Genomic DNA, 19,832 nt, shown 5'->3' with positions numbered 1-19,832 from the left:
GATGGATTTCCAGATCCTTCTCTGTGCTGTGACCTTGGGATTCTTTGGCCCTGACCACGCTGGCCATCAGCCTGAAGGTTCCTGAGGGTGACCCTGATCTACTGAGGTCTGAGGCAGCCAAATGCCCTCAGATTCCCAGGATGTCCGGAGCCCAGGAGGGGTCCTGGTTTTGGACAATGGCTTCCCTGCCCTGGACCTGACTCACTGACAGCTGAGTCAGAATGCAAACTGCCTTCCGAGAGATGCATACCTGTTCAGTGAAAGCTGCTGCCAACCGCCGAGTTCCCTGGGAGCACCTGAGCAGTCTGAGCAGCTCTGGGTACATCCAACCCTTCAGAACTCCCTCTGGAGCTTCCCTGGTGGTCCAGTAGTTAAGAATCCGCCTTGCAATACAAGGACACTGGTCTGATCCCTGGTCCAGGAAGATCCCACATGCTGCAGAACAACTAAGACTGTGTACCACAACTACTGAGCCAGCACTCTAGAGCCCAAGAGTCACACCTGCTGAGCCCGTGTGCTACAGATACTGGAGCCCACAAGCCTACAGCCGGTGCTCTGCAACAAGAGAAGCCACTCTGAAGGCGTGGATTCAGTTTCAGGTTCTGCCACCAAGTCAGTCAGAAAAACGACATCATCTCTTTGTGCTTCACTTTCTCCATGTGGGAAATCAGGCCACAGGATATATGAAAACAAAAAATACGACGGTGTTGGGTGAAAGGGCAAATACTGTATCATTTCAAGGCGATTGTATTTCTCATCCTTTCGCAAAGAGAAATGAGTAGCCCCTGCTTGCCATAATTAGAGCACCACAAGGAAGAGTAGCCCCTGCTTGTCGTAATTAGAGAAAGGCCACATGCAGCAATGAAGACCTACCACAGCCAAAAATTAAAACAAATAATTCCTAAAAAAAACAAAAAAACAAAAAACCACACTCTGGCCACTCAGAACACATCATACGCAGTAGGCACCACCCCGCTGTGGTGTTCACTGGTTATCTGGCAGGATCCTGAGGCTGCAGGGGATTTTCCATCTAGGGACATGATAAAAGCTGGAGGCATTGACTTATATCCTGACTGGCTCTGGGCTGGGGAGATGGACTCCAGGTTCAGCTCCTGGCCCAGGGCACCTACCTGTGTACCTTCAGGCCCCCCACCTCCCTGCCTTTACAGCAGAGGACAGCAGCCCCCCAAGACCCACAACAACCACAGCAAGGGGGTGGTATGAGCAGACAGTCTTTTCTAAGGCCAGTGCCATCAGTGCAGCCGCGTGACTGGGGGCATGAGAGTCACTGCTACCTCGCAAGGCTGCCGAGACGGCCTGAGACAAGCCGTGAAGAGCACTCAGCTGGATGCCGGGCCACAGCAAACCTGATTAGTGTTACTCACTTCTCTTTGCGAAAGGACGAGAAGTACCACTGCCTTGAAATGATACACCCAACACCATCAGCTTTTTTTTTTTTTTAAATATCCTATGGCCTGATTTCCCACATGGAGAAAGTGAAGCGCAAAGAGATGGTGTCGTTTTTCTGACTGACTTGGTGGCAGAACCTGAAACTGACCAGGAGGATGACAGGGCCAGGCGGGAGGGGCAGAGTCACCGGGCCTGGCTGCCCGAGGGGTTCTTCTGTCCCCCAGGTAACATAGCGGCAGGAGAAGGGCCCCGCTGGGGGCAGAGGGGAGAGGCGCTGCAGAGCCACCCACATTTGGCCAGGACCCGGTCACATTTGGATGGGGACAAAGACTGGTGGCTGAGATGGCATCTTACAGCCCTTCTCTGGAGTTAGCCGTCTTGCCTCCCTTGCTCTCTGTGCCCTCCCTGGCCTCTGCTCCTGGGCCTGCTCAAGGGAGCCCAGGTCCACCGCAAGGAATTTCTGAGCACACTCTGCCGGCTTGTTTCCTGGTGCCGCTTCCTCTGCACCACAGCCTTCTCCCTGGAAGCACCATGCCACTAGACAAGTACAAATCTAATTGTAAAAGCGTGCTCCCCATTCATTTCCACTGCTGCTTTGATTTATTTTATTAGCAAACTTCCTTTGTGTGATGACAGGCTTCATTACAGTGTCTATAAAAGACAATTACTCGCTCTTATCTCCTAAACTGAGGAGGAAAGAAACGAGTGGTGATGAGCATCAGGAAGACACAATGGGCCCTGGAGACCACGTGTCAGAGCGGCCGTCCCGCAGAGGGGATGCGCCAGCGAGTGGGGTGGGAAGAAACCTCTCTCTCAAGGGAATGGCTGCCTGGAAACCAATCGGGAATGGACAGGCATCCTACCTGCCCATGGAAGGGAGAAGCCATCAGCCAGCTATGGCTTTTGCTGTTGGCAGCTCGGCTGAGGACCCCAGTGAAGTCCAAACCCTATTCACCAGTGCTTGGGAGCTGCTGCATCAATTAAGAGAATAATCATCACCAATTATTCCGCATTATCTGTGAGTTTAGGAAGAACAGAGGGTAGTGGTGATGAGCTCGGTTCCAGCTCTTAAGCAAGTTTTGTGAATCTGAAAGCCTCATTTTCCTCATCTGCAATATGGGGTGAATTACTGTGCCTCCCTCCTAGGGATGAGGTAATTCTGAGGCACACAGGACTCTGAGCAAACCCAATGTTGTCACCTGGGCACGTGGCAGCTGGCTCTACTGGTGGGGCACGCCACATACAGGCCATACAACTTCCCTCAGGAAAGAAGGAATGACATTGGATCCATGTCTTCCAGAAGTTCATACTATTTTGGACATATTAGGTTGTTCTGAACAACAAGATACTGTTTTAGGAAAGGATCTCACTCATGGTAGTTTTAGATGCTTATAATGGTTACCAGGTTCAGTTGGTAAAAGAGGAAAAAAGCCCAACTTTAGTTTTTAAAAATCCATTTAAATTTATTTCTAGGTTAATATATTATTTTACTGGAGTGGGTCTCCTTTCCCTTCTCCAGGGGATCTTCCCAACCCAGGGATCAAACCCAGGTCTCCTGCCTTGCAGGCGGATTCTTTACCAACTGAGCTATGAGGGAAGCCCAATATTATTTTATATATCAATAACATACTTTAAAGCATATGTGTGTCTAAATTAATAAACTGAACATCTGGTTGTTTCAGTGATATCCTGAGGTGTTTAGTCAACTTGGCCAAAAACTGGGGGGTGGCCGCCGTACATTAGAGCTTTTTTCCCTTAATAAATGACTTAAGTTGTAGGATCTGTTAGGTTTTGGCTCCCATATGATAAGAGCCATCTCACAACCATCCAGTGAGGGAGGTACTGCCATACCTCTCACACGTGAGGAAAGTGAGGCTGGCGAGCTCCAGCGGCTTCCCCAGGGCTCACAGCTCGTACGTGGCAGAGCCCAGAGTGGAATCCAGGGTGGGGGCCCCCAGAACTAGGCCGGTCTGAGACTGCACTTTGATCTTTTTCAAGCCTAGTCCTGACCCTATCATGGTCTTCCACAAAGACCCCTCTTGGTACTCATATTGTTTGCAGGACAAAGCGGTCACCCTAGGCTTGCAGTCAAGGCCTCTGCCCCCTGTTCCAGCCACCTCTGACCTGTCCACACACCCTGGATGCTGTGGGAGTCAGCTGCAGGGCACTCATGTTTCTCTGTTGGGCACGTGTGCTTTTCTTTCCATGAACAGTGCAACCCAGTACAAACATTCATTCATTCACACATAGGCTGGTCAGCCTTGCTCTAAAGCCCCGCTGGAAGAGATGAATCAGAAACTGGCAGCCAAGGATGGACCTAACGATATAGAGCCTTGAAAGTGGGGTGACGGTGTTGGTACCTGTGAGCCACCCTGCCAACCACCGTGGGGTCTTTCACACCCCAGCCTGAGCCTCCACTCTGCGGAAGGCCTCACCGACTCATTACAGCCATGATTTCCAGTCCTGAGTAAGCATCAGAATCACTGGGGGAGCCTGCTAAAACACAGACTGCTGGGCCCCACTCCTATGATGTCTGACTTGGCAGGTCTGTGTGGAGTCTGGGAATTTACACGTCTAACAAATTCCTGGCGATGCTGGTGCTGCTGGGCTGGGGACCACTTTGAGAACGAGCTTAGCTGGATTAGAGACAGCCCTTCTCAGGACAGTGGCAATGCCAGTTCTCACTATGCCTTTAGACAGTGCTGTGAGTTTGGGGTTATTAGTGTCCTTTCAGTGAGAAAATAAAGGTTCAGCCCAAAAGGCAGGTGAGCTGTCCCAGGTCTTGCCGGGAGTTCATTTCAGAGCTGGGCCTGGAGCCAAGGTCTCTGGCCTCTGTCTCACCAGCCTCAAAGCTTCTCCTATTCCTGTCTTCCTGCAACCGCAGCCCATACACATTGACCACAATGCTGACATTAACAGCTATCATAATTGATTATTTATAATGCGCCAGGAGCTGAGCTAAGCTTTTAACACATTTTGACTAATATCATGCTCACACCCACCCTATGAAGTAAGGGTCATTCTATTGTCACTTTACAGATGAAGAAATCCAGAGAGGTTAAGTCACTTTCCCAAGGTCACACAGCCACTAGCTGATGGAGCTTGTACCAGAACCCAGGTGGTGTGATTTCAAAGCCAATGTACTTTATCCTCGGGCTGTTCTGCTTCCTTTTTTAACAGGAAGGTTTTGATCCAAACAGCTACCACTCACTGACTGCCTTCTTTTTGTCTGTCTCTAGGCCAAACAAATGTTTTATGCCATTTAGTTTTTATAACCTCTGAAGAAGTTATTATTGCCATTTTAGTGATAAAAGACTGAAGCAGGAAGAAATGGTTGTGTGCTGGTTAAGGAGTGATGTACCACAGGTGACCCTCGGGCCTCCGAGCCTTTTTCCTGGAGGAACGGTGGGAGGGGCAGGTGCCCACAGAGACATTCATGGAATCTCAAATGGCTGCTCAAAGTCAGGGGCAGAATGCCTCCCTGTTCCCGGCAGACAGCTCTTAGAAAGTCTGGGTACACATGGCCAGGAGGAAAATGCTGCACACAGCAGAGCAAGTTCCCAGCATCCTCAGATAATCCAGCGAAGGAAGGAGCCAGCGCTGGGTTCCCGGCAGAGATGCTGCAACTGGTCTGAGTCAGAGGGGGCTGGACGGGGCAGTGGAAGGGATGGGAGAGGTGACGGCAGGCTGGCACTTGCGTGGGGGCCCCAAACACCCTCCCGGGTGGCAACTTAACCCCTTTGGGGTTGGTTCTGACTTCTGGGGCCCTGCTCTAGGCTGCCCCCTCCCTCCAGGTGGAGTGAGATAAGCGCTGGGCTGAGAGTCAGGACATTTGGAGTTCGGCCCTGGCTCTGCCACCTGCCAGCACTCAGGCATTAGGTCACAGCACCACCACCCCTCACCAGCTTCTGCTGTGTGTTCTGCTTTCTTTTCATACACCGTTTTTCACTTAATCCTCCTGATGACGCTGTGAGCTTTATGGAAGCAAGGTCTGGGAGTTTTCTAAATCTGCCCAAGGCAGTCTGGGACTGGCTTGGCCTTGGGTAACTGTATCAGCGTTGGACTAAGCAAACCCCACCCGAGGCCTCCTGCCTCTGTTCAGACGTGTGGGTTTCCCTCTGGGAACAAGGCTCTCTCTGGTCCCCTCGTGTGGCTCTCTGTCACTCCCTTGCTCAGCTGATCCTGCCCAAAGAGGCCCTCAGAAGGTCTCCATCTCACTCTCCCAGAGCGGGGGGCTGCTGCCTCTGCCTCCTGGAGCGGACCTGTACTCTGGGGGCTCCATCCTTCCCTAGGGGTTCCTCACTGTGACTCCCTTCTCTGTGGGCCTCACGTGGGGGAAACTCCTCCCTGAACTGGCAAATGGCCCTAACAAAGCACTGGGAGGTATGCGGGAGGGGTGGGCTGAGAGGGTTGAAAAAAATAACAGTTTTTCCTTATTGTTGAACCTAATTTCTCTCCTGATTCTAGAAGTGATATGTGTGATGATGAACACATTCAAAGCTACAGAAACACATGGATAGGAAGGGACAGCCTCACTGCAGCCCTTCCACCCTAGATGCCCCAAGGGGGTGAGAAACTTTCAAGGCACCATGGGTCAGAGGACAGCAAGGCAGAGGCTCGGTCTGAAGTCAGAGGACAGGGCTGAAAACCCTGCTCCAACCATGCGATGTTATGAGTGCTCAGTAAACATTAGCTGGTGTAATGATACTCTTCTCAGGTTTTTTGGTGGTGTTGTTTGCATTTGTCACATTTTTTAAAAAAGATATATTTATTCATTTATGGCTGCACTGGGTCTTCATTGCTGCATGCATGGTTTCTCTAGTTGTGGTGAGGAGAGGGGCTACTCTTCATAACGGTGTGCAGGCTTCTCATTGCAGTGGATTCTGTTACGAAGCACAGGCTCTAGGGGTGAGGGCTTAAGTAGTTGTGGTACAAGGCTGAGTTGCCCTTCGGCATGTGGGATCTTCCCGGACCAGAGACTGAAGCTGTGTCCCCTGCACTGGCAGGCGGATTCTTTACCATTGAGCCACCAGGGCCCTGCATTTGTCATATTTTTGAATACCAAACATGAGACTATATATATCACACACAATTTTTCACATCTTTTAAAATTTACTTTTGGGCGCATCAAACTTCTTTTATATAATATTTCACTGCTGGGATGTGCTCTAACTTATGTATCCTCTAAGATCTCACACTGAAGGTCATTTTCAGTCTTCCCCTCTGGTAAGTAACACTTCAACAAATAGCTCCTGCCTCAATCTTTGCTCTGTCTCTCTCGGCTAAACTCCCGAGGGTGGAATTTTGGGTCAAAGAATGTGCTTGTTTTGAAATGTAACAGATTTTGCCAAATTGCTAACAAAAGATATGCCCACTTTCATTGTCCCAAAGCCCATGTCCTTCTCACACTAGCTCAGCCACGTTGCCCTGTGGACACTTCTCCAGGAGCTCAGCGTTGAAGACATCCTAACCTCAGCCTCCTGAGGATGCTGGACAGTCCCCTTCTTGCTCATCCTGCCACCAACCACCTCTAATCCGAACCACTCTCGTGCTCATGTAAGGCCAAGGGCTTTCTCTACAGCATCTTATTTGGGCCTACCTTGGGTAGGAAGGAAAACTCTTATCAGTATCATGTGGGATGGGAGGGCCAGAGAGGTCAAGCGACTGGCCCTGTCTCCAGGTGGACAGGTAGCAGAGATGAGAAGCCAGTGCCCTGCCTTCCCACTGAGTACTTTCTCATTACACCACCAGTACCCAGAGATGGAGATGTAAGTCTGGGAAGGTCAGCATGAAGGAAGGATATCAGATAGGAATTGATGCCACTAACAGGTATTTAAAACACCTATGATGGGCCAGGAACTAGGGTACAGAGATGAATAAGACTCCCTCCCTGCCTCCAGGGAGCTCAGAGTATAGTTGGGGAGACAGGTCAATCTTTGGGTCATGTCAGTGGGAGGAATTTGGAGACACGCTGGAAGCGACCCTGGGGTGGCCCCTAATCATCACAGGGAGCTCAGGTTAAGGTTGAGAGGAGGCATAAGACAGGCTGAGCCCAGAAAGTTGAGTACGGGTTGGCCAGACTAAGGAAGGGCACTTCAGGAAAAATGAACAGTGCATGCCCCCAAAGATGGCAAAGCATGTGATCCTGGGGCTTGCGAGCATCCCACATGGCTGGGTGAGGTGGACCTCTGTGGTTTGCCATGTCCCGCCTCTGTTCTGCACACAGTGCCTAGACTTTCCTTTGGGGAACCAGCTCATCCCACCTTCCTGGCTCCGGGATGGGCATGTGACTGATCAGATTCAGACAGCAGCTGACCAATCAGAACACTGCTTGGGGATAGGCAAGAACCAGAAGGTCAGAGACTTGACTTGGCGACTTACTATAGGAATGAGGGGAAAAAGAAACTCTTCCCACTGGGCTGCTGGGTATTTCCATGAGAGAAAGCCTGCCTGAGAGGGAAGTCACCCAGATGAAAGCAGAGCTGAGGGACTAAGGGAGATGGAGCCTGGATGAGATGGGTTAGTCTCTGGTTCCAGCTGGACCTGGAGGATCTACCCTGGAATTTCAGTCGTGTGGGCCAATCAATTCTGACTTTTTTTGCTTAAGCCAGTTTGACCAGGATATTGGTTATCTGTTACTAAGAGTCTAGACTAATGCAATGGGGAGGAGGGTGGAGAGAAAGCAAGGAATGGTAAGCAGCTCATGGAGGTGGGGGCAGGCCAGGCTACAGGGTTAAAGAGTTATCTGACCACCAGAACTGGGAAGAGTGTAACTGCCAGGTAGGAGAACTCTCATAGTGTGACTGTGCCTTTTATAAAGAAAAGCTGTTGACTAAGAAGAAAAGAGTCAATGACTCTTCTAGAAATTTCAGAGCCTTCGGAACATCTTTTTTACAGTTTTCCCATCAGGATAGATGGCCTGGTCTGCAATTGGAGCCAAATTATTAATCCATCAGCCCTGATGGCATGTATCAATTTATCTTAATTTCTGAAAATACACTCATGCTTTTCAGACCAGTCTCTCTTCTCTGTCACCAAGAAGAAAAGGGAGCCCAGCAGAGATTAATCAGAGGCAATTTGGCCCTTTGTAAATGCCCTGCTCTGGCTGAAACTGAACACCCGGCATTTCAGGCAGACAACTGGGCTCCCCTGTGCCCTCACCACTGTGGGCAAGCCTGCCTGGGAGACAGTGTGCTGGCAAAAGGGCTGCTGCCAGCTCCACAGCCTGAGAGAGAAAGCCAAGGGAGAAGGGTCTCCCTCCCAGACCTGGGGGACACCTCGTTACGCAGTCTCATTTCCTCTCCAGAGTGGAGGAGATAATTGGATCAAATGGAAACAGGAGTCAGCCTCCCTCCCCCTCTCGGATGAGAGACCTCATCACCCATTACAGAGTCTTTTGTAAATAAACTGTGGGGGGAGAATGCCATTTGTTCTGCCACGATTGCCTGATGACCATCATCAGATGGGTCTTTGAAAGACACAGAATGAGATCATTTTGGGTTTTAGAAATTCCTTTGTGCTCCTTTCTCTACCATCACCACTCTCCACGGACTTTCCGAAGGGGGACTTTCTGACCAGGGAGGCTGGTTCAGGCAATGACATAGCTGGTCTGAGTAGTCAACCAACAATTATTTATTAAGTGCTTTCTCCCTGTCGGGCAATCCTTTTGGTTCTTGGGATACAACAAGCAAAGATTATTATACTGTTGACGTTCATATTCTGGTGAGAACTCAGAACTCTCATGTGTCCATTTCTGGAAACAAACTTCATAAGTTAAGTTTGTTTAACTGGTAAACTGAGGAACTGTGAAGTTAAAACTCTTCTGATGCCTTGTGTGTGATTCTACTGTACCTGTAAGGATGTGGCATTTGGGAAACTAAATTGCAAGGGCTAGAGATTATAAATGACATGTGTGCTATCACCCACCAAACCTGCACCCATGGCAGACATTACTAATCAATCACCACTCCTTTTCTGAACGCAGTCTCACAATACATATTCACACAATAAGGGGCAGCCTCTACTGAAGGACCAGAGTTGGTTGGGAGAGCAAAACTATTTTTGACTTAGACTGCTTACTAATTCAATTCACCGAGAGGCTGTAGAATTGCCTAGTAAATTAACCCCAAGAGGGGGTTAACTGCCCCCAGGAGGAGGCAAAAACTGAGAAGGAAGTAAGAGATTTCAGAGAAACCTCTCAGGCTAGTTTTCCTCTCAAGCGCTCTCACGTCCCTGCAGAGGCCTGTACAACACAGCAGGTCAGAGCGCAGACCCTGCAGTCAGGTAGGCCTGGGTTCATGTCCTGCTTCTGTTAGTTCTGTGTGGGACCTTGGTCTGAACTCCACTTGCCTCCCTATGAAATGGGTATAATAATGATTCCACTCTCCTAGGGCTGTTGTAAGGATTAAATAAGACAACACGTGTGAAGTGCTCTGCACAGGGTCCTGCCAGCTCTGATCTAGGCTGCACCCGAGTTGCTGCATACCAGAGTGGATGGATGCTTCTTGACAGCTGGCATTGCTCTGACTGGCTGGTGCCATCATGATTGCTAAATATTTTTAATGTTACCCCTGGATTTTAATATTAGTTTTATTTAAAGGGCTGGCTCCCTTATGGGAGATAACTTCAGAAATCTGAAGGTAAAATGGAAAAAGACTGTTTTTCAAACCAAAATAATGTTTCAGGAGAATTCTAGGTTGTTTTCTTGCTCAGTTCAGTTCAGTCACTCAGTTGTGTCCAACTCTTTGCAACCCCATGGACTGCAGCATGCCAGGCTTTCCTGCCCATCACCAACTCCCGCAGTTTACTCAAACTCATGTCCATTGAGTCGGTGATGCCATCCAACCATCTCATCCTCTGTCATCCCCTTCTCTTCCTGCCTTCAATCTCTCCCAGCATCAGAGTCTTTTCCAATGAGTCAGTTCTTCACATCAGGTGGCCAAAGAATTAATGTCCCCCGCTCTGAACTGCTCACCCAGTGGCAGTGACAATGACAATAATGAAAATAATTTTTCATTATTTATTATTTCATTATTTCAGGATATTTATTGAGAAGCACCTAACAAGAACAGCCTTATTTAATCCTCTCAACAACCCTGTGAAGATTAGAGGGTCACTATACCCATTCTATGGAAGTAGAAACTGAGGTTCAGACGGATAAGGACTCTTTGTCCAAGATCACACAGCTGGTACAAAGCAGCAGAGCTACAACCTGACCTAGGCAATCTAACCCCAGCACCGAAGCCTTAACTGTTGAGTGTGTGACAATGGTCCTTTGCCTAGGAGGTAGATGCTAGACTCAGTGGACATCAGGGTTGTGCATTCATAGGACTCAGCCCAGTAATGCTGCTGGCCATTCCTCATGGGCTGGGCATATATCTTACCAAGGGTTCCAGGGGTGTTAGAAGCAGGGCCTAGCTGACCACAGGGGCACAAGACAAGACAGTCTTCCCTACAGATGGACAAAGCCTTCATTCTTCACTTGAGATCAATACAAAGTTGGCCTCAGAAGTTTGTGTAGTTAACTAGTAACCATCGTCTCCTTTACTACCATTATCAGAAGATTCTACAGCCCATGGCTTGGTCTAATAGCTTATAGTAAATATTTATTCTCCAACTCTTTAATAATTTCTACCAGTTATTAACTGGTGGCTGTGTCCCCAGGTTGGGTGCTAACCATTTTCTAGATATTATCTCATTTAATCTTCACAAACGTTCTGTAAGGTAGGTAGCCTTACTATCCTCTTACATGAGGAAAGAAAGCTCAGAGAGGTAATCTAACTTGCCCAAAGCCACACTGCTACTGAGTAGTGATGTTGGGAATCGAGCCTAGGCTTTTCTGACGCCACAAACTTGAGCTCTTAGCCCCTGGTTTCTGTATATCAAACTCCAGCAGGGACAGACACAAAGGGAAAACTTGAGACAGGTGGCCAGGAACCACTAAGGACAAGTCAGCCTCTGTGAGGCCCGGGATCGTTCTCAGAGCAGAGCTTCCCACCAGCCTGTGTGTTCTGTTCGACTATCTGGCTCTCTCTTCCCCTCTGCTGGTGTGCTGGGCATCTCAATGGGGACACACTATCTCTTTAGTGGAAATGAGGCCTGTCCTATTCCAACACTATCATCTAAGAAGGGACGATGCAAACATTGAGCAGATGGGCTGCAGAACCTGAGGCCTCCACAGTCTCCCCAGGCTCAGACACTGCTAGGCAGGCGACCTGCCAGGACAGGGGGAGTTCCAGGGACTGGCTCACCTTGAATGAGATCTCATACTGCTCCCCTCCCCAGATCTCCAAGCCTGGGTCATACCCGCCCAGCTCCCAGAACCACTTCCGATCCACGGCAAACAGTCCACCGGCCATCACAGGAGACCTGCGGGAAGAAGAAGGTGGTGTGTGTGAAGAGTGGACGTCCTGCTGTGTGTATCCCGCTCTCGGATGCTGCTGTTTCCCCAGGGATGCGTTTCCCACTGTTCCATCAACACAGCCCTCGTGTCTAGCAGGGAATCCAAATCCCTTCTGAGTGCAGCCCCTGGCTTTCTTCCTTCTTCATAAATGCTATGTTTTAACCAGTGGACCCCAGATTCCTTCACATGGTTAACACCTAAGAATACTTGTGGAATGGAATCATAGTGTTTTCCCTCTGTGGGCCTTGTAGCTCCATCATATTTCTATATATCTCCATGTCTCTCTCTCTCTCTATCTCCAGTTCTCCCACTGGTTAAATGGTCTGGATTAGGTCTTTCTAAGCCTGTCTAGGCTATAGAATGCCTTAGAGAGATGAAAACACATTCAGCTTCCTGGGTCTGACCCCAGACCTACACAACAATCTCTGGGGGATGGAGCTTAGGTTCTGTGTTTTTGGATAAGAAGATTTGATGATTCTTACTTTCCAAGCCCAGGCATAGGCATGTTTTTCTGCTGAGAGTTTACAGAAGAAGCCACAGTCCTTGTTCTTGCAGTGAAACTGGGATAAGATTCCTCCACTCATTCATTCACTCATTAGTTTATTCATTGAGTGCCAGCTGAGGAGCAGATGCTGGAAGAATCTGGAGGTAAATTGGGGTCAGACTGAATCTGCAGGGGATGTCAGTGTAGCAGGGTGGTCACCTCAGGATGGGAGGGTGCAGAAGCCAGGTGGGGTGTAATGAGGGCCTCTGGGAGGTGCAACCAGCGCTATGGGAAAGGAGGGCACCTCTGTCTCCATGTTTTGGGGGTGAGGAGAGAAGCTGGGGCAAGAGTCGAGGAAGAGTGCTCAGAGGGGAGGCATTTGAAGTGGGTACGGGCAAAGTGGGAGCTGGGAGAGAGAAGGGAGGAAAAACCATGAGCCCAGGAACTGACATGATCAATCATGGGGTGTGGCCTCCCCCAGGCTCCTCCCCTGAGAGGAGCCACCAGCATTTACTGCATGAAAACCTCTCTGAGTGGTTGTGCTGGCTCCAACTTCAAACCCTCAAAAAAAAAAAAAAATAAATAAAATAAAATAAATGAAAGAAAACTGGGTTTCCCAGGTGGTGCAGTGGTAAAGAATCTGCCCGCCAATGTAGGAGACGGGTTCAATCCCTGGGTCAAGGAGATCCCTTGGAGAAGGAAATGGCAACCACTCCAGTATTCTTGTCTGGGAAATCCCACGGAAGGAGGAGCCTGGCAGGCTATAGTCCACGGGCTCACAAAGAGTCAGACATGACTGAGCGACCTGGCATGCACACACATAAAGAAAAACCATTGCAGAAGCAGCCTCCACAACCCTCTGGCCTTGGGAACTGCATGCTCAGGGAAGTGGGCTGATTAGGAAAGCACTGAAGTGCCCCATCCGCCTTGCCAGGCTTCCTGCAGCGGACGGGCCTGGACAGCGCAGGAGGGGACCCTCAGAAGGGAGTCCCTGGATCCCAGACCTACAGCTCGGATCTGCCCACTGCTGCACTGAACCAATTTATTACTAAAATGAATTTATTCCTCACATTGACCTCACGAGGCCCTGTTATCATTACCCCATTTTATGCACGCAGAAACCAGAGTACTGACAGGTGACGTGCTCAAGGCTTTGCAGCTACAAAGCAGCACCTCTGGGATTTGAGTTTCCAATCTGTGCTACAGCCACACCCCATGTGGCTACAATACACTACTTCCTCTTGGGAAGGAACAATCCAGAAATAGGTGATGAGTGAATAGGACTTGGGACCAGAAACAAGGAAACCCTCACTCCAACTTCAGCTCTCCCTAACAGGCAGTGGGACCTGGGACAGAGACTGTAACCCCAGAATCCTCTGCTGCCCAGTATGGGGGCCACACGTGGCTGCTGACACTTGATGTGTGGCCGGTCTGAACTGGGAGGTGCTGGCAGTGTGAGATACACACTGGAGTTCCCAGACTTAATATGAAGAAAAAGGAAAGATCTCATTAATAATTTCAAAGTGTGGGCTACATGTTAAAATGAGAACATTTAAAACATACTGGGTTAAATAAAGTGCACGACTAAAATGAATTTTGTCTGCTTCTCCTTATCTTTTTTCAGTGTGGCTTTGAGGAGGCACACATGTGAGTCGCATTACATTTCTACAGGGCAGCACTGACTTAACCTCTCTGAGCCCGCTTCCCCATCTACACAAGGAGGTACAGCTACTTTCCCTAGCTCACACTGCTGCTACGTTTAGAAAGTATTCAGTCCTGTAGGAAAGTAAGTGTCAGCTTTCCTCTGTCTTATGAAGGTTGTGGGGTTTGGGTTTTTCTGGCTGGAGCCATAATGCCTGGAGGGGCAGAGAGTGGTTCTGACTCAGTGCTTCATGGAAAATCAAACCTAAGATGGCACAAAAATATCAGTTTGGGTGGATGCCAGCAGCAGGGGCCGTGGAAAAGGTAGGATATTAGCTGTGAGGCATTTTGGATGCTCGAGGGCTTTGCCTCCAGAGGGAGGCCTCTTCTCCAGCCTGGTCTGTTTCCTGCCATGTTCAACAGTAATAATTACAACAGTCCTGAGTGTCCAGTGGGTGCCACTCACCACACCAACGCTATCTCCAGCTCTCACAAAGCCCTATTACTATCCCTCTTTTCACAAGGAGAAATCTGAAATTCAGAAATGCCCTATGCTCTGCTCAAGGGCATGTAGTTTGTAAGTGGATGAGCTGCCACGGAAGTCGGTGTCTTTCAAATATCATGACATGGCACTGTGCCTGTGGCATGCCCACTTGCTGGGCACCATAGGGAAGAGTGCAGAAAATGACCAGGATTTCTGGTGCAAGACAGAAAAGAGACTTATGGAAGGAATCGGAGGGTACATGGGAAGCATCTGGGCCAGTGGTGCTCAACTCTGTCCACGTGTCAGCATCACCCAGTAGCGGATGGCTGGGTCCCCACCCAGAGACTCTGGTGTTACTGGACTCAGGGACAACTTGGGTGGTGGTGGTTCTTCTTCTCCTTTTTCTTCTTTCTCCTCACACTTCTTTCTCCTCCTCCTCCTTTTTATAAATTGGATTTTTTAAAGATTTATTTTATTTTTGCCTTCAGTGTTTCCCAGCATCCAGGTGTTCTCTAGAGCAGCCTCTGGGAGCTGGAAAGGGCATGGGAATGGGTCCCTTCCTGGAGCATCCCAAGGAAACGGGGCACAGCTGATGCTGTGATTTAGTCCAGTAGGACCCTTTCAGACTTCTGACCACTGGAACTTGAAGGGAATGAATCTGTGCTGTTTTGATGAACCAGTAAGCTGTGGTATATTACTGCAGTGATAATTAGGAAACTGATCATGAAGCTAACCCAGCAGGAAAGGCTGGACTTCGGCTTCACGCCCAGAGATCTTCCCACACCTCTGGCAGGAGAGCTGGAGAGGCTCATGTGACAGCTGGGATGGTGAGCTGACTGATTCCCTCAGTCAGAAAGACCCTTCTGGAGCTCGGGGGCCCAGAGAGGGACTGGGCTCTGTTTCAGGCTTAGCCGCTGGCCCACAGTGTGCTCAGGGAAGCCCTTCCCTGCCCTGGGGCCCAAGTCTCCTCTTCTGCAAGGGCTTGGAGCCCATGACCCAGTGGTTCCCTCCAGTGCTCACATTCCAGGATGTGATGGGTCCAGTCCCGTGCTCCCAGTCTTCCACTGGGGGACAAACTGTTACTTCCCTGATACTTCCAAGAGGCTGTAACTGATGGATGGGAAAGTTGGCTCCAGAGGCAGTATTAAGCCTTTGCCCCTTCACAGCTGTGGGACCTGGACAGGCTCCTCCTGGAGCCCTGGTGTCCCCACATGGAAAACACGGATGATAATTTTTACTACACACGGCTGTTGGGGTTAAAAGGATCAGCGTGTAGTGTGCTCAGCACTGCACCTGGCACTTAGAAAATGTGCAGTAAATGGTGGTGACCTGTGCTGCTGGAGAAGACTCTCAAGAGTCCCTTGGACTGCAAGAGATCAAACCAGTCAATCCTAAAGGAAATCAACCCTGAACATTCATTGGAAGGACAGATGCTGGAACTGAAACTCTAATATTTTGGCCACTTGATGTGAAGAGTCAATTCATTGGAATAGACTCTGATGCTGGGAAAGATTGAGGGCAGGAGGAGAAGGGGGCGACAGAGGATGAGATAGTTGGATGGCATCACCGACTCAATGGATATGAGTTTGAAAAAACTCTAGGAGATGGTGAATGACAGGGAAGCCTGGTGTGCTGCAGCTCATGGGGTCGCAGAGTCAGACACCGCTTAGCAACCGAACAACAACATGGTGGTAACAATGACAATGACAGCGATGATGATGATGACTACAACTGGGCGCTAGGCTTGCCACCCCCGCTGCCAGTCTTGGGGTAGGCAAAGAAGTGACCAGCTTGGTAGTCCATGAGCCAAAGCTCTGTGACAAGCTGGGAGGGATTGTGCTTCTGGTTGGGGAGATCTGCCCTACCCCCCTACACTGGACTTTTGGGGGAGGTGGCAATCCTGAGTTCTGCGTGCATTAGGGGTCCCTGGGGTCAGCCACTGGGACTGGCCTGGGTAACTCATACTTACTCAAATGGGTCGCTGGGGTCAGCTTTCTGCAGTTCTGGAGGGATGGGGATCCGCTTATAGTACATCTCCCAGTCAAAGGCGCCCCGCATGGCATCCCCCGCCTGCGTCTCGTACCGGAAGTCATCGTGGTCAATCACATCGATCATTGGGCACACGATGGTCTTGCGGTTCCGAGCGATGCGGTCTGAAGAAGCCAAGAGATGCCCATTAGGGAGGCTGGATGGGAAAGCAGCTATGTGCATGATCCTGCTCTGCAACTTATTCACCTTTCTAACATGTTTCCTGGGTGATTTCTCTGAATACTTGAGCTTGAGACTCCATGAGGAAGAAAGAGTGCAAGCTTTAGGTAAGATGGACCAGGGCTCCCAGCCCATCCTGCCATCCACGATGGGTTCCTGGGTCGGCAACATAAATAACACTCCGAGTCTCAGTGTGCTCCTCCATGAAATGGGGAGAAGAGGCTCTGGTCACAGGAGTACTGGACACAGTAATGTTTGAGGATGTTTAGCACAGGTGCCCATCATGCTCAGCACTGTTATGAAAAGAGATTAATTTCTTTCTGGGAAGGACCCTGTTCTGGCCCTGCCAGGCTCCCCATTCTGAGTCCTAACTTGACTTGTGGCCCAGCATCGAGGCACCCCATCACTTACCCCTTATGGCAGACTGCCTGACCCTGAAGCTCCCCAACACCTCCTGGCTGCCGTCAGAAAACAAACGGTCCTTGCGAGAGAGGCCAGTTCACCTCTTCCAACAGTCAGAACTACTGACGAGTGAGAGAACTATCCCAGGAGCTCCTCAGGGCAAGCAGGGCCTGGAGGACCTCGGCCATGCAGGAATTCTGCCTGCAAGGTGATCCAAGGTGGCAAATGGGGGTCTTAACCTCAAAATGGCTCTATGTCCCTGTCAAGCCAGAAAGATGCAGACTCTATAAAATTCACTGTCTGCCCTTCAGCGTGCCTTCTGCCAAGAAGCCCTGACTACAGCCAGTGACTGGGGCAGACGATCTGCTATGAGGGGCAAGTGGGCTATGCTGGGGTGCCTTGCTGCTTAGGCCAGGGATCAAGTTCAAGGCTTGGAATGGGGAGTCGGGCAGGGCCAGGGTAGGCTGGCAGCTGCCCAGGGCCCAGGCTTCATTCATTGAGTTATACAGGAGATTTTTCTTCCAGGATAGAAAGCGGACGTTTTGTCTTTTTCTAAACTGTAATACACAATCCATAGGTGGGTCATGAAATTGTATGTGTGTGTGTTTGTTATGAAGAAAAAAGAACACTGAATCACTGAATATCAGGGTGCATTCTAGGTGATGAGGGAAAGCACTGTTTTGGAAATATTTCAGTCATACTGCATCAGTGTGTGCATTTGTGTAATGGACTGACATATCCCCAGTGTATTTCTGACTGTGGCACATGGTCATAAGTTTGAAAAATGGTGCTTTTGACACTGTGTCCCCAAGAACAGATCTGGAACCAACAGTGTCAGAAGCACGCAGGGTGTGTTTAAGTGTTCTCCCCCAAGCCCCCATGGCTGGCCTGCCCCAGGCCCACTGAATCAGGATCTCCTGGGGTGGAGCTTGGATCTGCCCTGTGGAAGTCTCCCTAGGAATTTTTAAGGAAGCTGAAGAATCTTCCTGGGGAAAGATCTAGAGAAGGGCCCTTTCTCCCTAAAGGGGCTTCCCTGATAGCTCAGTTGGTAAAGAATCCACCTGCAATGCAGGAGACCCCGGTTCAATCCCTGGGTCTGGAAGATCCACTGGAGAAGGGATAGGCTACCCACTCCAGTATTCTTGGGCTTGCCTTGTGGCTCAGCTGGTTAAGAATTTGCCTACAATGCAGGAGACCTGAGTTCAGTCCCTGGTTTGGGAAGATCCCCTGGAGAGGGGAAAGGCTACCCCCTCTCGTATTCTGGCCGGCAGAATTCAATGGACTGCATAGCCCATGGGGTCGCAAAGAGTTGGACACGAGTGAGTGACTTTCACTTCCCTCCCTAATTCTTCATGGCTGTGCGAGGGACCTCCCTTCCAGGGAGGGTGTGGGTTGAGGACACAAGGCACTGCTGGGTGCCGGCTCATTGTGGGAGGTGTGAGGTCAAGGTGGTGGCATCAGACAGGCGGCATTTCATGGTGCCATCCTCACCTGGAGATAGGGTACCCAGGTTCAAACCCTGGTTTTGCCACCTATGAACAGTATAACCTTGGGAAAGGTTATCTGGTGCCTCTGAACCCCGGTTTCCTGGCTGACAGAATGGAGGAAGACAGTAACTACCACATGGGGTCTCTGTGAAGACCAAGTGGGATGATGGCCAAGAGGCTTCAGGATGTCAGCAGGTGACCCCCTCTCTGCTGACATCCTCTGTGCCCAGGATTGCTGAGAGCAGCTCAGAAGCAGGAGCCTCATCCTCTCTGCCCTTCAGTTTTCTTATTTGCTCTATGTGGATAATAATGCCTGGCCTGTCTCCTTTACCATATAACTGTCACCTTCAAACACAGCTGTGGCCTAAAAAGATAAGGGACTTATAGAAGCATGATGCTGCTGATGATGGTGATGATAGAAATGAAGAAAATGATGATCAAGAGTGGCTTTCCTTTGGGGAAGGGAGGGCTAAATCCTTCTCAGGCTCAGAAATGCCTACTCTCCAAAGAAGGCAGAGTGAACGTTGCATGCTTACGGCTTCAGACACAAAAGCCAGGGTGGGCTGTATCAGCTGTTCATATTAGCAGGGACAGACTTTTACATCTACACCACTGGTTCACATTTCTATTGGAAAAAGGAAAAAAAAGAGGAAGAATATTTCTTCCATGTATGCCTGTAGGTTATGAAAATTACCCTCATATATTTCCATAGAAACAGAGTTAAGGCTATTTGGACCACAAGCTCAGCATCGTGCCTACCACTTCATTCTCTTTATGAGTCACTGAATGACCCACCAAATGGGATGTTCCTTCACGACTATAAATTAGGGTGTTTAGAATGAGGCTTTTTTTTTTTTCTTTTTTGTTCTCTTTCAGTCATGAGAGGCAGATCTAGACCTCTTGGTTTAATGAAATAAAGAGTTTACCAGAAAAATCTGGGTTATATTCTAACCCAGTGGGATCCTGGACCCTTGGGGCCAGAAGCAAATAATCTCATACTAAAGTTTCATGATGATCTGTGTTAGAAACAAATATGCTGGGTTATTCCATTAATCTGTGTAGGATTTGCTTTCTGTCCTCACTTCTGAATGGGGGCCTAACTAGTGCTCCCTGAAGTGTAGTCCCTGGACCAGGAGCACTGGCATCACCCAGGGGTTTTCAGGAATGCAGCTTCTCAGGCCCCACCCTGACCTCCCGAAACGACAACTCTGGAGCCGGGCCCAGCACTCTGTGTTTTACCAAATCTTCTAGGTGATTCTGATACAAGCTCAAGCTTATCCTAATCTTGAGTCCTCTTTGCTCTCTATGCTTTCT

At 49.6% G+C, this 19,832-nt stretch overlaps 1 protein-coding gene across 1 annotated transcript in view; it reads right to left on the bottom strand.

Moving 5' to 3' along the window:
* GALNT10 (polypeptide N-acetylgalactosaminyltransferase 10) overlaps nt 1–19,832 on the bottom strand; it is a 214,504-nt gene that overhangs the window by 20,889 nt on the left and 173,783 nt on the right. Inside the window, exons 6-7 of the mRNA XM_061151795.1 lie at nt 16,391–16,574; nt 11,661–11,778 (exon numbers count right to left, since the gene is read on the bottom strand). Of these exons, the coding sequence (XP_061007778.1) occupies nt 11,661–11,778; nt 16,391–16,574 (302 nt within the window). The remainder of the gene's footprint in view (nt 1–11,660; nt 11,779–16,390; nt 16,575–19,832) is intronic.

Source organism: Dama dama, chromosome 9 (genome assembly GCF_033118175.1).
Source record: "Dama dama isolate Ldn47 chromosome 9, ASM3311817v1, whole genome shotgun sequence".
NCBI classification, from domain to species: Eukaryota; Metazoa; Chordata; class Mammalia; order Artiodactyla; family Cervidae; genus Dama; species Dama dama.
The sequence above is the reverse complement of the archived record's forward strand: the minus strand, read 5'-3'. Positions and strand labels throughout refer to the sequence as shown.